Source organism: Molothrus aeneus, chromosome Z (genome assembly GCF_037042795.1).
Source record: "Molothrus aeneus isolate 106 chromosome Z, BPBGC_Maene_1.0, whole genome shotgun sequence".
NCBI lineage: Eukaryota > Metazoa > Chordata > Aves > Passeriformes > Icteridae > Molothrus > Molothrus aeneus.
The window spans coordinates 65839152-65854887 of NC_089680.1; the positions used below are offsets into that span (position 1 = coordinate 65839152).

The 15736-nt window shown below is 36.7% G+C and overlaps 1 protein-coding gene across 1 annotated transcript in view; it reads right to left on the reverse strand.

The window, feature by feature from the left end:
• Window positions 1-4345: 4345 nt before the first annotated feature.
• The window catches only part of FBXL17 (F-box and leucine rich repeat protein 17), a 271635-nt gene continuing 260244 nt past the window's right edge, over window positions 4346-15736 (reverse strand). The window contains exon 9 of the mRNA XM_066569489.1: window positions 4346-9079. Coding sequence (XP_066425586.1) covers window positions 8942-9079 — 138 coding nt within the window. The 3' untranslated portion in view covers window positions 4346-8941. The remainder of the gene's footprint in view (window positions 9080-15736) is intronic.

Genomic DNA, 15736 nt, shown 5'->3' on the forward strand with positions numbered 1-15736 from the left:
GACAAAGTTTGCCCAAAATTAGAAGGGTAGCAGCTCTACTCTTTTATGGAAGCTTTTGGTAGATCTTGATGTTTGTGACTTCAGCTACAAAGAAGATTCAGTTTTACTGAGTATTAGCCCTACTCTGATGCTAGTACAAATAATAATACTGAGTACTTAGTATTAAACACTAAGTATCTTCTAAGCAAAGGGTCAAGAACAAGGTGTAACTAAGATGATAAATCTCACTAACACATATATAAGAACATAGATCACTATAATGAAGTGGCCTCCATAGTATGTTTTAGCTAACTGATATAAAAATGCTAGTGCAGTATTTAGGTTTTAGGAGCGAGTTTAACTGAGCCTTGAAGACTGTGGTTAAAAAAAATACTTCAAGGGTGAGTCTAGGCAAGTCAACACATTAAAAAAGTTATTGAAATATAGCTGCCAGCAAGTTAGGCTGGTGGTTTTGCAGACATCTTAAAAGGAAGCACAATCTACAAATCACTTGTTTTTCATTTATTTCACTTGTGCTTTCTGTCAGGAGAAAAAACTTTTCCCTTTATTAGAGAGCAATAAACAAGTGGAGGGAAAGACAAATGTACATGAAGCCAGGAAGTCCTTCTTTTTGTTTTTATTGATGCAAGCTTGACTTACAAGACAGAAGTTTTTGTGGCCTTTATCATAACAATGTACGGTCAACTCCTTTTAAATTTTCAATATGCCACAAGGACTTACTCATCTAAATGCAAAGGCTTTTGAAATTCTTACCGTTTCTCTTATATCTGTGGTTCTTGTCTATTATATCCCAATGATGCAAAGAATTATCCTTTAGTCACTATCTGTATCAAGGGTGGGGTTTATTTGTTTGTTTCCCAGTCATCTATTTCTCTTATTCTCACATGTTCACACAATGGCAATGCAATTTTATCCTCTCCTAGGCATAAAGGGCAATTTCCCAGACTAGAAACGAAGAAATGTGCTGTTTTTACAGAAAAATTCTCTTCCTTTTTTGTTGCCATTGCCACTTCCCAAACATATTCTGTTATGTTGGCAAAGATCCTACATAGATCCTATCCAAGGCATCTTTGTTTCTGCGAAGTACCAGATCTTATCCTTATGCCATGATACATGGGACTGTAGAACATTTAAGAACGTTAAATGATAGCTTTGGTGTTTGGTTTTTTTTTTTTGGTCTGTGGGTTTGTGTATTTTTAAAATGGATTCAGATGTGATATTTCTCTCCACTTTTCCAGAATATCAACAAAACTTCATTGAAAAATTTATGAGTACAGGCACAAACATATAAAGGTGGGAAAAATAAGTTTCTGAGGGCTGGTAATAATTTCAGTATTTAACAGCTGTCTGCATTTGCTCAAACCTACCTCTGCTAAGGAGATTTCCACCCATAGAAAATTTACCCAAAATACTTATTTTTCAGAAGCAATTTTTTCACAGGCAAATTTCTTGAGCCTAATTTACTGCACATCCTTGCTGAATAGTTCTCAATCCTTTGCAGATGCAAAGTCACAGAGAGCTGTCTAGATATATATGATTTTACATGCCTTGCTGATAGCTCGGAGATGCAATTGCAAAATCTAGCTCTCACAGACAGCTGGGAATTTGTGACAGTCCCTGAAGGACTTTGCATCCATAAACCAATGACTGGATTACACTGATCCATAAATGTGTTATTCTCCTATCTCTGGCTAATGCAATACAAGTAGTCTTCCTGCTGTTAACTGTTTCTGAAGCCACACACAAGAGAATATAAAGGATATGGCATATATTCAAACAGAAAGGTCAGCAGGTCATTTGCTCTTTATGCTAGCAAAAAACTTTAATATCTGTAGTGTTGCAGAAAGAACTAAATGCAGAAATATTCCTTAATTTAAGTTCTGTGTTCAGAAAATTTTGCTAAAAAGGAGTGATTCATTCAGACCCTAGAGGGGATTGGTGACAAAGTCTGGTCAACAGCCAGAAAGCTCAGCTTGTGAACAAGCTGTGGGGATAAAGCTGCAGGTTTGTTTGTCAGCACTTCCTGCTCCATAAGAATTCAGGAACCCTTATGGTGACGTCGCCTCCTCAGCACTGTACCCTCTGTATCCCTGTCAGCCTGCCTCAGAACCTTTGCTGCCTTGTCCCATCCCACAGGGCCCCTTGACTGCCTGGCAGCCAGGGAGAGAGGCAGGAGGGACCTGTGTGTCCAGGGTGCAGCTGGCCCTTGGTTTCTGGCTGGGTGAGGGCTTTCCCTGGCCTCTGCTCCACTGGAGGCTGGGAAGGACTGCTGCCCTGCACAGCGTGAGTGAGATCCACTGCAGCAGCAAGGGGCTCTGGGGCACAGTGCTGGGCAGGGCAGGGCTCTGATTTGGGACCCATGACACTGAGAAGCAGCTTCTGATAACCACACCCTGCAAACAACAGATGAGCCACGGGGCAATGTCTTTGTGAGCAGATTGAAATTGCCTGCAACAGCTCTCTAGTGCTGAGGCTGACAGACACGGGACAACTCATGTCTGCGCCATTCACACTTCCTGCCCTCAGAAAGCCACAGCTCTATTCAGGGAACCTAAGGAAATGGATATTAGGCATCATTAGTACTGAACGTTTTTAGAGCTACAAGGCCAAGAGCATTCCAGCGACAGCCAGGGTGACCTGAGAGTCCAGCAGTGCTCCTGGCACAGCTCTTGCCACCAGGAGAAGTGCAGCCACAGAAACGAATGCCATGTCCTGGAAAATGCAGTGCCCAGTGAAAGCAACGTCTAATGAACAAACCCTTCCATTGTTACTACTGAGAAGATCATGAAGGCATTTGACTTTGGACTTAATTTCAAATTTCTACAGGGTCATTAAAAAGTAATTTTGCTTTAGCTACAACCTATTAAAGATTACTATTAAAGATTTCCAGGTTTATTTGCTCCCTAACCAGGAAGCAAATCCTTGCTTTGTTTCTCTTCAGGAAAATTTTTTTTCTATTTTCTAGCTTTCTCATTGACCTCGATATTTGAACACCTGTGAAAGACTCAAGCAAGGTGATTAACATTCACTACATTTGTTTCTCATTTTTCTCCAAGGAAAGAAGGATTTGAAGCATTTTGCTTTGTGTATAAATATTACTGCCTATTTTAGAGAAAAAAAATACCCATACCTTACAGCAGAGTTTAGTTTATATTGCTTCAGAGACCATGACTCACATAGTGTGGTCGGGAGAGCTGACCAGAGATTAAAACAACAGCACAAAGGCAACCTTTTAGTCTTTCAAAAGTAAGAACTGAGATGTTGATCTTGGTTCAAGGAGAAGCCAAAGCAAGGCACCTGGGGTGAGTTAACTGTGTGCACTGGGAGTTAGTGCTGCTGAGAATATTCTTGCAGCTTTCTCTAAAAGTTGGTATTTTGAAAACACCAAAGTCTGTAGCATTTTGCAATAGGGTACATGATGAAAGCATGATATAATGAAATTTTCAGTCCAGAAGTCTTTATAACTTCACAGCAGCTGGAAATGCCCAACAATACCCATTGTTAAATTTTTCATTTTAAGACTTCTAATATTCATTTAAGCACAAACACTTTTCATCAGCTATATATAGAAAGACCAGCCTAAATATTGAAGGGGAAACAGTTCGCTGTTTTGGTTCACTTTTGCCCCCAAATAAACCTGAAACACAACCCATTAGCAAAACTTTATAAAGCTGAAACACTTGGATTTACCTTATATAATCCTGAGAGCCTTTACAAAAAACCCCAACCCTAAACATAAATTAAAGAATTTTTGCCTGTTTCTTTTTAACAGATGTGAAGATGCAGCTGTTATACAGACCTTTACTCCATTCTACCTTACTTCAGCTTGTGAAAGAATCTCCAATTAAGCAACCACAGGCACAATGCTGTGTGTGATTCAGCCAATTTATTTGTGTTAATCTGAGCCTAATGCAGACAAAGAGCCAGAGGAACATCTGAACTTTTCCCCAGTTTTTCAGCAACTATGTAATCTACAATGATTATATGTGTTGAAAATACATCCAAAGAGCCTACTACAGGGAGGCTTTTAATAAAGCAGGACTTGGAAATATAAGACCTCATAAAATATGAGTCACAAAATGTGACCATGTACCTACCCTGTTTAGATTGGCAGAGCACAGCTATTATCACAAAGAATTATTTGGTTTTTCAGTAGTGCCAATCCATGGCTGATTCCACATGCTCAAGCTTGGAGAATCTCCCAGTGTCTGTGGTTTGAAAAAAGAGCTTCACATCTCTGCTTCTAAGTATACCAGAACTTCAAATAAAAATCTCAGTCACCTGTATACCAGTATCACAGATCACTCAGGGAGAAAGCTGTAAGAAAAAAATTACAGGAGGCAAGTTAACATTTTTTAAAATATTTTATTGTAGTGGACTCTTTAAATGGATCTGCTTTAAAGTGACTCTCTGTTAATATGGGGTTTCATAAATAAGCAGTATAAACCCTCACCTGCTTTAAAATACAAATCTGAATGTTTAAAAGGTCAGGTAACATCATATTCTTTTCATGCAAGCTCTCACCATTGTTGCTTTGCAAAGCATTATTTTGTTAATAACCATTTCTTTACCAAGAGGGTAGTCAAGCACAAGAACAGGCTTCCTGGGCAGATGATCAATGCCCCAAGCCTGTCAGTGTTCAAGAGGCTTTTGGATTATGCCCTTTGTTACTCAGCACTGTCAGATAATTGGACTAGCTGGTCACTACAGGTGCCTTCCAATAGAAATAGTGTATCCTATCCTATCCTATCCTATCCTATCCTATCCTATCCTATCCTATCCTATCCTATCCTGTTCTTATTATTTATTAGATGTAATAGTCCTTTTCCTTTCCTCATTCAAGATCCCATGACCTGAAGAAAGCTTACTTTGGTTTCTATTTTCATAAAACCAAAGTGTATGTGACCTGCTGCTTCTCTTGATTTTGCTCCTGCCAAAACTACAGTTTATGAAGACTCACCAAGGCCATATTTATCTTGATAATCTGGGTGGACATCACTGAGCTCATGAGGAGCCCAGCTGACAGCCTGAAAAAATTAACTGTTAATTATTCTAAGTAGGATTATTTTCTTGTTTAAAAGAGATTGAAGCTTGTTTTCATAGAATCAAACAATATCTTGGGTTAGATCAGGCCTTAGAGATCACTTGGTTGATCCAATCCCTCTGACACTGGCAGAGACCAAGTTGCTCAGAACTCCATCGTGACCTTGATACCTCCTTGAAGTGGCATCCACAGCTGCTCTGGCCAACCTGTTCTAGTGCTTCATCACCCTCACAGTAAAGAACTTCTTCCTTGTATCTAATCTAAACCTACTGTTCTTCAGCTGGAAATCATTTCCCTTGACCTGTCACTACATGATCATGTAGAAATTATTCTCTATCTTTTTTTGTGTGCTCCCTTCAGGCACTGGAAGGCCAGAGCTACCTCATCCTGAAACTTTCTATTCTTCTGGTTGAGCCATCCCAATTCTCTCAGCCCTTCCTCAAAGTAGAGCTGCTCCATCCCTCTCATCATCCTGGTGGCTTCCTCTGGACTTGCTCCAACAGGTCCATGTGCATCCTTTGCAGGGGAGTGTGAGAGACCAAAATGTTAGAGGTTAGTGACTCAATCAGCCACTGGCAAAAGCAGCACGTGATTTGCTGGGGGCAGATTTGCACCCCCAACCAAAGTGGGAAGGTGAGCTTTCAGATGTGTGGTGGCAAAATCTCTGATCTGCCTAAGAACAGCCAAGGTGCAGAGAGGGTGAATGAGTGGAGGATGACCACCAGTGGAGGATGGCCACAACAAACCAACCTTTGTTTGGCAGCAAGCTGGGTTTTGAGCCAGGCAACAGAGAAGGCTGATAAGAAGCAGATCATGTGAGGTGGGATAAACTTTTTACCATGCCCATGTCCTCCCTGGCACAACTGGCTCAGGTATAAAACTCCCACCTGGGGTATTAGGACATTCACATGTAAGCCTGAAGATATTCACCCCATCTGATGAGGCATAACTGGCTCAACTACACAGTTTTGGTATTTTTGAGAGAAATACACTTTGTCCCTGTTCAAAGACTACTAGAATATGCCTTATACTGCACAGAGCACCTGATAACAAGGGAGGTATGCCATCTAGGATTTGGCATTTCACTAGATTTCCCACTAATCTGGGAGCCTGGGAAAAGTGACTTTGAACCTGCATGAGAAACACCACATTAGACATTCCCTCTGGTGAGACAAATTGCACAGGAACAGTCACCTCCACATACCCTTTGGGTGGTGAGAGATGGGTGGAATGACCACCAGGTGAACTATCTGAGTTTGCTTTAAGCCTTAATTACACCTGGATTTAAAGCGTGAATGACTGAAAAGAAACATTATCTGTCTTTCTCCTACAACCACCTACCCCTTAATTCAAAAAACATTTAAGAGTTTGTCTCAGCCCTTCCTGCAGGCTGAACGAGCCCATCCTAGAAATGTTTCTGATGAGAAAGTGCTGAGCCACAGGTTACCCTATCTTAACAACAGGTTCCCATAAAGAATTTGAAGGAAAAAAGGACATATTTTTTCTAGTAAAGTAGACCTTTTGGACCTAGGGAATCCAGAAGCCGCCAATGAGTTTTTCAGTTCACTCTAAGTTTTGCATATGAGAAAACAGGGATAATTTTTATTTTTACAAGAGGCAGTAGCCTTTCTGCCACCATAATGATATTTTCCGTGCATGACATGTCAAAGATGAGTGTGCAGTATTATTTATTCCTCTAAAACTACTTTGGAAACTATTAATAAAAGTAAATCAAGGAACTATCTGTGTCAACACTGCAATTAGAAAAACATATTTCTATCTAGAGTTCTTATATCACATAAAACTAAAATTAACTAGTCATGGTGAGATCTATAGATGATTATGTTCATAAAGCTGAGAGATGAGTAGTCATTAAAAGGCAAAACTACTGGAAGTGACTTATATGACTGAAGTGAATAGAGAACCAACCTATTTTTAAAAGACCCATACTATTTTTAAAATCTGTAGAGTTACAATACATTTTAGATGGAGAAAGATCTATGGATGTCATCTAATTAAACTCTGTCAGTCACAGAAGGGCTAGTTTACTAAGGATCATGTCCAGGTGAGTTCTATCTATTCAACAATGGAGATTTCAGACTCTCTGTTAGTACAGTCTAAGTACAGTTAGAAGCACAGATAAACAGAAAACATCACATCTTCCTTATTTTATTAAAATTTATTTCAAGATCAAAGGTCTCACAAAAAAATAGAAACTTACAAATTGTGTAAATAGTTTTAATGCACTCATTAAGAGACATTAAAAGAAAATTGACTAAGATTCTGTACTATATCTGAAAAAAAATTCACTGGCTTTATTCTTAAAATATTGTTACCATTTAGGAGTAAATAAACAGCATAGCATTACACATGTTCACAAGTATTTACCACTTATTTTAAACAAAATCTTTACGATATATTTTTTTTCCAGAGAAATTAGTTCATCCCCATTTTGAAAAGTCTAATAAGAAAACATTCAACATCCTCACTGGAAGTAATGTGAGCTGATGTTTCTGTTGTAAAAAATTATGCTATGGAAATCAACAAATAGGTTTACAGGGTTACACAGCCATACTAAACAAGCTTCTATGTTATGCTGCATTAGGCCTTCTGGATTAGCAGAACATTTTGACAATAATGGCAACTTTTCAGCTGAAGCTTAAGCATTTCATAGATGGATTTAAATGCTGTAACCTTTTAAAAACAAATATCCAGTGTTACATACCTGACAGCATTCTTAACCAAATGGTAATACTCTAAAGGTTAAGGCAACTCCAAATTGAAGCTGCAATGTCTGTATTTTTCACAATTCCCTGCTAAAATTTAACTCCTTAAAATGCAATGTGTGAGAGAGCGTAAGAGAGAGGCTGTGTGGTACTTGTTTGCTGTTTGGGGTTAAACCATAACAGTTCCACAAAGAAAATGAATCATATTACGTGTTTAATTTGGATATCTCCTTGCACACACTGTATTAAGAAGCATCTGATCCTACCAAAGATACCCACGATGGGACTCATGTTTAGATGGCCTTCTCAAGGTAATCACTATTTGCATTGGAAGATCCATTCTAAAAGAAAACCACACAGGAAATGAGAGGGATCCTGCTATTGACTTATACCCATTCATCTGAATTTTCCGATTCATCAACGGAACAGCATAGTCAGAGGATTCAAGTTAATTTAAAATAGACATAAAATCTTTTCAGCCAAATATAATAAGCATCACCAACTTATTTCTGATAGTTGTTGTATTCAGCTATTCTTTGTCTTCATGAAGTGTAGCTCGCTATTATTGTTAGGGTAAGCAGTGTTATTCATTATTAAAATGTCAAGGTGGAAAGATTTTAATATCACTACAGCTTCTTATATTTAAAGAAAGAAAAGGAATATGTTGATAAGAAAATGGTAATTCACTGTAGATTTTCTTATTACTCTATATCTTAAAACCTCTGGCATAGCTTTAGTAAATAAAAAGCATCAAGTTTAGTTCCCAGTTTCAACACATGCCTCTGTTGATCAACTGCACTGGTGCTAGCACTGAGTTACCATTTACAGATCAAAGGAAACACACATGACCAAGGCAAAGTAAACAGAGGAAAGCAAGCTTAACATCTATAACTCAAACTATCCAGAGAACTAGTAGGAATCCACTTCAAGAAATTTGTCAAAGGCTTTTATCACTTTTATGCAAACAAAACCACAATGCATTTCTAAAGTTTTGCTTCAATATTTGTACTTAGTTGTACAGTACGTTAAAATCAGTGTACGGCTTTTGCCATTTTACTGTAACCTCTGTAAACTCACAACTATATTGCATCATATGAAAGGTTATAAACCCTTCTGCAATCCCCATTAGATCTACCGAATGCAGCAGAGTGGAACATGTTGGTACAGAGAGTTAGGAGCCAGAAGACATGTTGGGTGTCCAGCCCATTTGATAAGCCCGCTCCAGTGTTCTCTTGCAATCCTGCAGCACAGTACTGAAGGTTATATGTGGATATTGCTGCACCAGCTGCTCCACTGTGGCCTCGTTCACCTGCAACAGAAGAACAGAACCTGTGAGTCGCAGGAAGTGAATGAAAAGGGTAACAATAGGCAAGCTAGAAGAATGGAAAAGCATCGGACTCCTGGGTGGACTTCCAGGATGGGGCTCCTCATTCTTACTATAGGTTTGGGTGCATTTATCACAAAAAAATATACAGAATGTAATGTCTGGTTACATTCTGTAACCAGAATGAAAAAAAACCAAAATCAAACCCCACTATGATTTCATTGTAAAGGAAGAGGTTTTATCATCCAGGTTAAACAAAATGCTGCCCAGAGTAACTTGAGAGTAACAAAATGCTGCCCAGATTTCTAACTTGAAATAGAACCTATCTACTCAAAGTTGCTCAAGCAGACATACATTTAAAAATGTGAGATTTTTTTTGGCTTTGGCAAATGAAAATAGATTACATCTATTACTTAATTTATGGTGCAGTTTGGGAGACATTTAAAAATGCTAAGTAGTAACTCCACAATTAACTTTACTGAAATGAACTTGCACTGTATGGTTGCTATCAACAGGCTTGAAATGAAAAGTTATCGATACCATGACTAAAGATGGGGAAAAATATGAACTATTCTATGTTGCAGGTAGATCAATTACTCCTTTATGTCCCTTTTCCAAAAGTAAAAGTCCTGCATGTCTTCACATACATCACTGGCAGATTTTTTTTAGCCTTCTTTTGTGAGGATAACACTGCAGAATTGGTACCAATAATTAAAACATACAAGATGGTCGGGCCTGGGATGTCTTTCTTAAATTTGAGACATCAATGTTAGCACTTTTATTCTTCACAAAACAAGGTAATCAGACAAACCCAGCTAAACCTAACACCCTTACAACTCCAGTGCTGTGAGGGGATTAATTTGTCAATTATTTTAAAGACAATTGCAGTTCATATCACTCAGGTAAACAACTTTCTTCAGCCTTTAGACAAATAAAAGATTAACCTAAGAACCATGACTTCTAGTTGGCTCTCTTTGAAATCTTTGCTGAACAATAGGTGTTTTAAAATGCATTGAAACTACAGTTACTGATTCACCTACATCAGTAGCATGTACAACTGATGGCATTGTTTGCTTTTCTTCCTTCAGTGTTCCACTTTTAAGGCCATAAGCAAAAAGCCAGACTGAAAAATGTTTACTACTATTAAAGATCTGTCTTGTGAAAAATATTTTTAAAGCACGGTAACCACAGTATCTAATAATATTTTTGTCCTTAAAAGATAACAAGGAGAGCTTCCTTCTGAACAGTGATTGCACCCAATGACAAGGATAAATGAAAGGTTTAATAGCCAGTTCTTCTACTTTGATAATAGAAATACTCAATCTTCATTGGAAGTTTCATCTAGCTGAGACTGACTTGGATAGAAAACTGGTTTAACTTCACAGCACAAACTGTACTTCTCTGGCAAATTGCTATGTTACAGTAAATCTTTCAGTGCTGAAAAACAAGAAGTGACTTTGAAAAAGCAAAATGAAATCAGAGGTAGCACAAGTCCCCCATAATATTTGATATTTAGAGCTGAATACATACTCACAAATTGTAAGCTACAATTCACAAAAATATTGCTTGGAAGGCAAGAATCCCCAAAGTAGCAGTAATTTGCTACTTTATGCCTATCCAAAAAATAGCCAAAAGTTTCTTCTCATTAGAGTTATGCTGCAGAGACCCATGGCAGAATCAACCAGGCTACCAGCAACTCCTCTTAATGGTTAACTCAGCCACAACAAAGAGGCTTACAACCAACAGTGACTTATTTTGCTCTTTCTTAATGGGGAGCTTGAAGAAGATGCATTATTTATCTACTAGACAGCTGCAAATTATGCTAGTACATAGAAGTTATTGTGACTTAGCACTTAATTGTTGGGCACTATTTGTTAGAACAGCATGGATATCATGGCTTTAGAGCCAGTGTTATATGCATATTCTTTCTCCGTTACAAGAAACAAACAAAGCGAATTCATTACAAAGATGATGCTCACCCACAGGAAGGTAGTTAAACACTCTCCATGCCAGATGTATTGGACTCAGGACATGTACCCAAGGTACAGCCTAGCTAGATTTAAGCTGATATATTTAATACCAGGCTAACTTAGGCATGGCCCATGACACTTAGGAAGACAGAGGATGTTACAATGGTATCTTTTAGTCTTAAAAACCTATGAAGAAATCTATGGTAAAACACCTCTAACTGTTTGTCCTACTTTTTTTCTGATACAATTATTACTAGATAAAATTTTTTGCTATTTGCTATTAATACTTTATTAAACAGAAGAAGGAAGCTTTTGGCATCAAGTGCCAAACACAGTTACAAAATAAACATGAGTCTGAAGAAGGCAGATAAAACCATTGCAGAAGTGCCACTGACAAAAACAGCTGTTTTATTACCAAAGCCTGAAGAGTAGAAGCTTTTCTCAATTTTTTACTGGAGCATTAAGCAAATATTTTAAATTATTAGTTTAATCCTAGGCAACAACTTTTGTTATGACTTGTTGTTAAACAGTAAAGTAATGACAAATCCTATGGATGTATTTGGAACCATAACATATAAAGAAAGAAATTACTTTGAGTCTGAAAAACTGAGTTTACTCTCATGATAAAGGAAAAACATACCTTACCAAGCTTCATGATAAATGATCAAATATATGTAACTTTAAGTTAAACATAAATATTCTTAATACTGAGAGTAAAAAGCAAGGACTTAAAAATTATGCCAAATTAAATTCAACGTAAGATTATACAACAGAAGAAGGAGAAAAAAAAAACTGGCAGTGGGACAACCAACCTGGATCCAAAGATGAGAAAAAAAATATTCTCTTTCTAAATATTTTGATACCTTTTCTTTGCCATGAAAAAAGTCAGGTAAGACACAAAAAAAAAATGAAAAACTTTTAGTATTTAAAACTCTCCATACTACTGGGCTAAAAACTGCACTATCTGAAAAACAGGAAAAAAGAAAATAAAATTTTATTTTTTGTTAATAAAGAATGTGGAAAGTAATATCTAAGTCAACTTTGTGAGGATCCTTGTCATCATTTCCCTAGTGGTAGGATTGAGATGAAAAGAAGTCTTATGCCCAGCCATTAGAGCACAAGCTTCTGTCTCTTTGTTAAGATCAGCCTGGCTGGTGATAAAACAGAAAAACTGAATGTCATTCCCAAAATAAGTTCATTGCACAAACAGAACAATTTTCCCTACTGAGCTTAAACATTCTTGTTCAATGAATGAAAACTAAAAATCTCCACATCTTAATATGATGTAAAATGCTATATTTTTCTTTCACAGAACTTTCATTAATCTTCATCTTTTGAGTTGTCAAAAGAAAGACTACTGTCTGCAGATAAACTACGTAGATTATCTAATATTTAATCATTCATCTGAATTTGAATAGCTCTTCAATTATATTTTAACGCATAATGAGAGAATGCAGCCCGTATCATTAAGAATGAAAGTAATAGGTTTTGCAAATCCTGGTCATCAAACAAAAAACCAAAATAACAACAAAGAACTGGTTTGAAAATTATTTTTTCTTCCTGAAATAACTATTTATTCCAGGCCAAGGAATAGATTGAAAAAACAAAACAAAGGAGAAAATGGTTTACAGAAAATGGCAGAAAATCTCCCTTTAACTCAATTAGAGCCTAGATTATGACCTAGAAGTCATAATTTTGAATACTTTTTGCTTAAAGACACTTGAACACATATTGCCTATTTCCCAGAATAATGCATTTGACTTTGTGACAAATGTTATCTGGGGTAGGACTTCCTTAACTTCTCCTTCACCTAATGATAGTGTGGTTGTGCAGAGAGTATTTAAATATTATCCTTGCTAGAGAACATTTCTCATGTGATAATTAGGAGTTCATCTTGGAAAGAAGAACAAGAACACCCTTTGAGTCCTTGTGGAATGGTACACTGGCAAAAAGGTTTTGTGAGTGCCTCTCTAGAGAACTTTCACCATCACTCTGCTATGTACACACAAAATGTGGCTGAAATACCGAGAAAAATGGGAAATCAGTGCTCAACACTCTTACTCTCCTTTAGGTAAAATGGTCTGCCCATAACAGAAAGCCTGAAAACTGCCACCATTCTGTGAATATTTTTCCTATAATAAAGTAACCAACACTTATGAGCTGATTTTTTCAGGCCCAGAGTAAACTGAAAGCTACTCACAATAAAATATTCATTCATATTTTGATCTAGCATGTTGTATTTACTCATCTAGTCCTATTGCCAGCATTTACTGATTTGAAACATCACTTGTCTGACACAGAACATCTTCAGAAATTTATGTTATGCCACTTTCCACAAGTCTTCATGAAGAATCCAAAATGTAAGCAAGAATAGTTATTAGGTAATTTTATTTTTTTCATTTAAATTTGCTGTGTCATTTGGTTTAGTGATAATTTCAGCATTGTTTTCTTTAATTTCTAGATTATAAAATTAGGAATTTCTAAAGATATAAAATGATTTCAAAGGGCCAGGATTTTTTTTAACCTACTGTTTTTGTTATGCTCCTACAACAGATCTTATTAAATTCGAAGGATGAATTCAAGTTTTCCTAATCTTGTTAAGGTAAATTAGAGATTACATTTGAAACCATCAGCCAAACTAGGCATTTTTTTTTTAATGAGACTGACACCTCCATTCACTGCTCAGGAACAGAAACTGAGGTATAAGGGCTTTTCCTAAACAGGACTTTCCTAGTTACTTTTCCTCAGCTTGTCTTTAGTTGATATCATGTCCTGGAAATCTTCTCTGGGATTGGATACTCTTTCACTACATTGCCAAGAATTTTAAGATTTCATACTGATCTCCAAAACTCCTCCTACAGGTGCATCAGGATCAGACTCTAAAGCCATTAAAATGTGCCAAGAATGTCTGTGTTATCTAGAGCAATACTGAAAAGCAAGAGTAGAGTCATCACTTAAACTGCAAATTTTATGCAGTGTATGAGTATTCAGCAATAATCTAAAGAGTTTGATAGATCTTTTTCAACAACAAAACCTAAAAATCTTCACATCTTAATGACTTCAGTTTAATGACAAACTCACTTGATAATTGAAAAGAAAAAAATATCTCCATTCCAAGTTAATAATTGAAACCAATAAGCAGTTATATAAATAAAAAAGCTAAAGCTTGCAAAACTGGATTAGTGCAAAGGTGCATTACTAGAACTTCGTACCAAAATGTGCTTGTGTCCCTCAGACCACTATTCAGGATGACAGCTAAAATAATATCTGCATAGTATCTAATGAAGCCCTTGGAAGGGGCATTGGCTGGCTGATTTCTGAGGACAACACAGGTTGGTATCTACAATTACACAACTTTATAGATCAATCATTAATAAAAAATAACAGACTGAATCATAATAACCTGAGTCAGCAATATCAGCACAGAAAGGCACTAGTAATACATAGAACTGCTAGCTTAATCTTAGAAATCTAGTACTTGCTAGGAATTTTAGGGAAATATTAGCAGGTGAGAGGTATCATTCAGACCAAAAGATTTTAGGGCTGCCATACAGATAGTTATGTTAGAAAAATGGCACAAGTATTATCATAACATTTCTACATACAAACATTTGCAAAATCAACTTCACACAGAAGAAATGCAAATGGATTTGTCTCCAAAGGGTTTCTTACAATATTGTTGGCATTTTACTTATGGAGTGGTATATCAGCATTAGGGCTACTGGAATTTGTGCACACTTCTGTCTCAATACATGTAGAGAAGTATTGCTTGAAAGCCAAATATGCATGCAATGGTTAAAGAAATGACTTTATAGACATTGTGTGTATCCATAATGATGGATATGGAAAACTCTTTTATGTTACTATTTCTCTAATGTTTTACAAAAAATCCAATATATACACACTTAGAGTTATAAGCAAAACATTTTCACACAGTCTTTCTCTTCTCTAAGTTGTATTTTGCTTCCTCAAGTGAGTATCTTATAAAAAGTGTACTTTGATATTTTTTTTCTGCTAATAGTTGAATGAATTATATTCTCAGGTGGCCCAATTATAACTGTTGCCTGTAGCCATAACAAAATTAAAGATTTCTGGAAACGTTTTGTGTGAAGTGCAGTTGATCAGCTAAGGCAGACATATTCCACAGAGTTTCAGTTGCCCTTATGCCCAGGGGCAGAACCCTTGTTTAGGACTTTAACAAAATAACAGCACTACCAATATTAGCACAATATCCTATAGTCCAAATAAAGTTCCTTACGCCTTGAGAAAATAATGTGTTTTGACCTAGAGGATGATGTTATTGAAAAAAAGGAAGAAAAACAATCACATTTGCACACACACAAAAACACTGTATTTGTAGACTCATAAATAATGAAATCAGCAAGTACAGTCTGTACAGTGTTATTATTATCATGACATTTGACAACTAAATTGTGTTAAATCCTAGAAATTAATTACCCATTTATATTTGTAAAGGTAAAGGAGTAGGTAAACTGAAATATCTGCAATCTTTTCTGCTGTGTGAACTGAAATAAATGGAATGCACAAGTCTTCTAATATTCCTCGGTAGCACTCTGGAAGGATTTCAGGAAGTGTGGGAAGGTTGCCTGTGGAGTATATCTACTTTACAGTTCTTGTTTAAATCTCACCTGAAAGGAATGAAATTCATTGT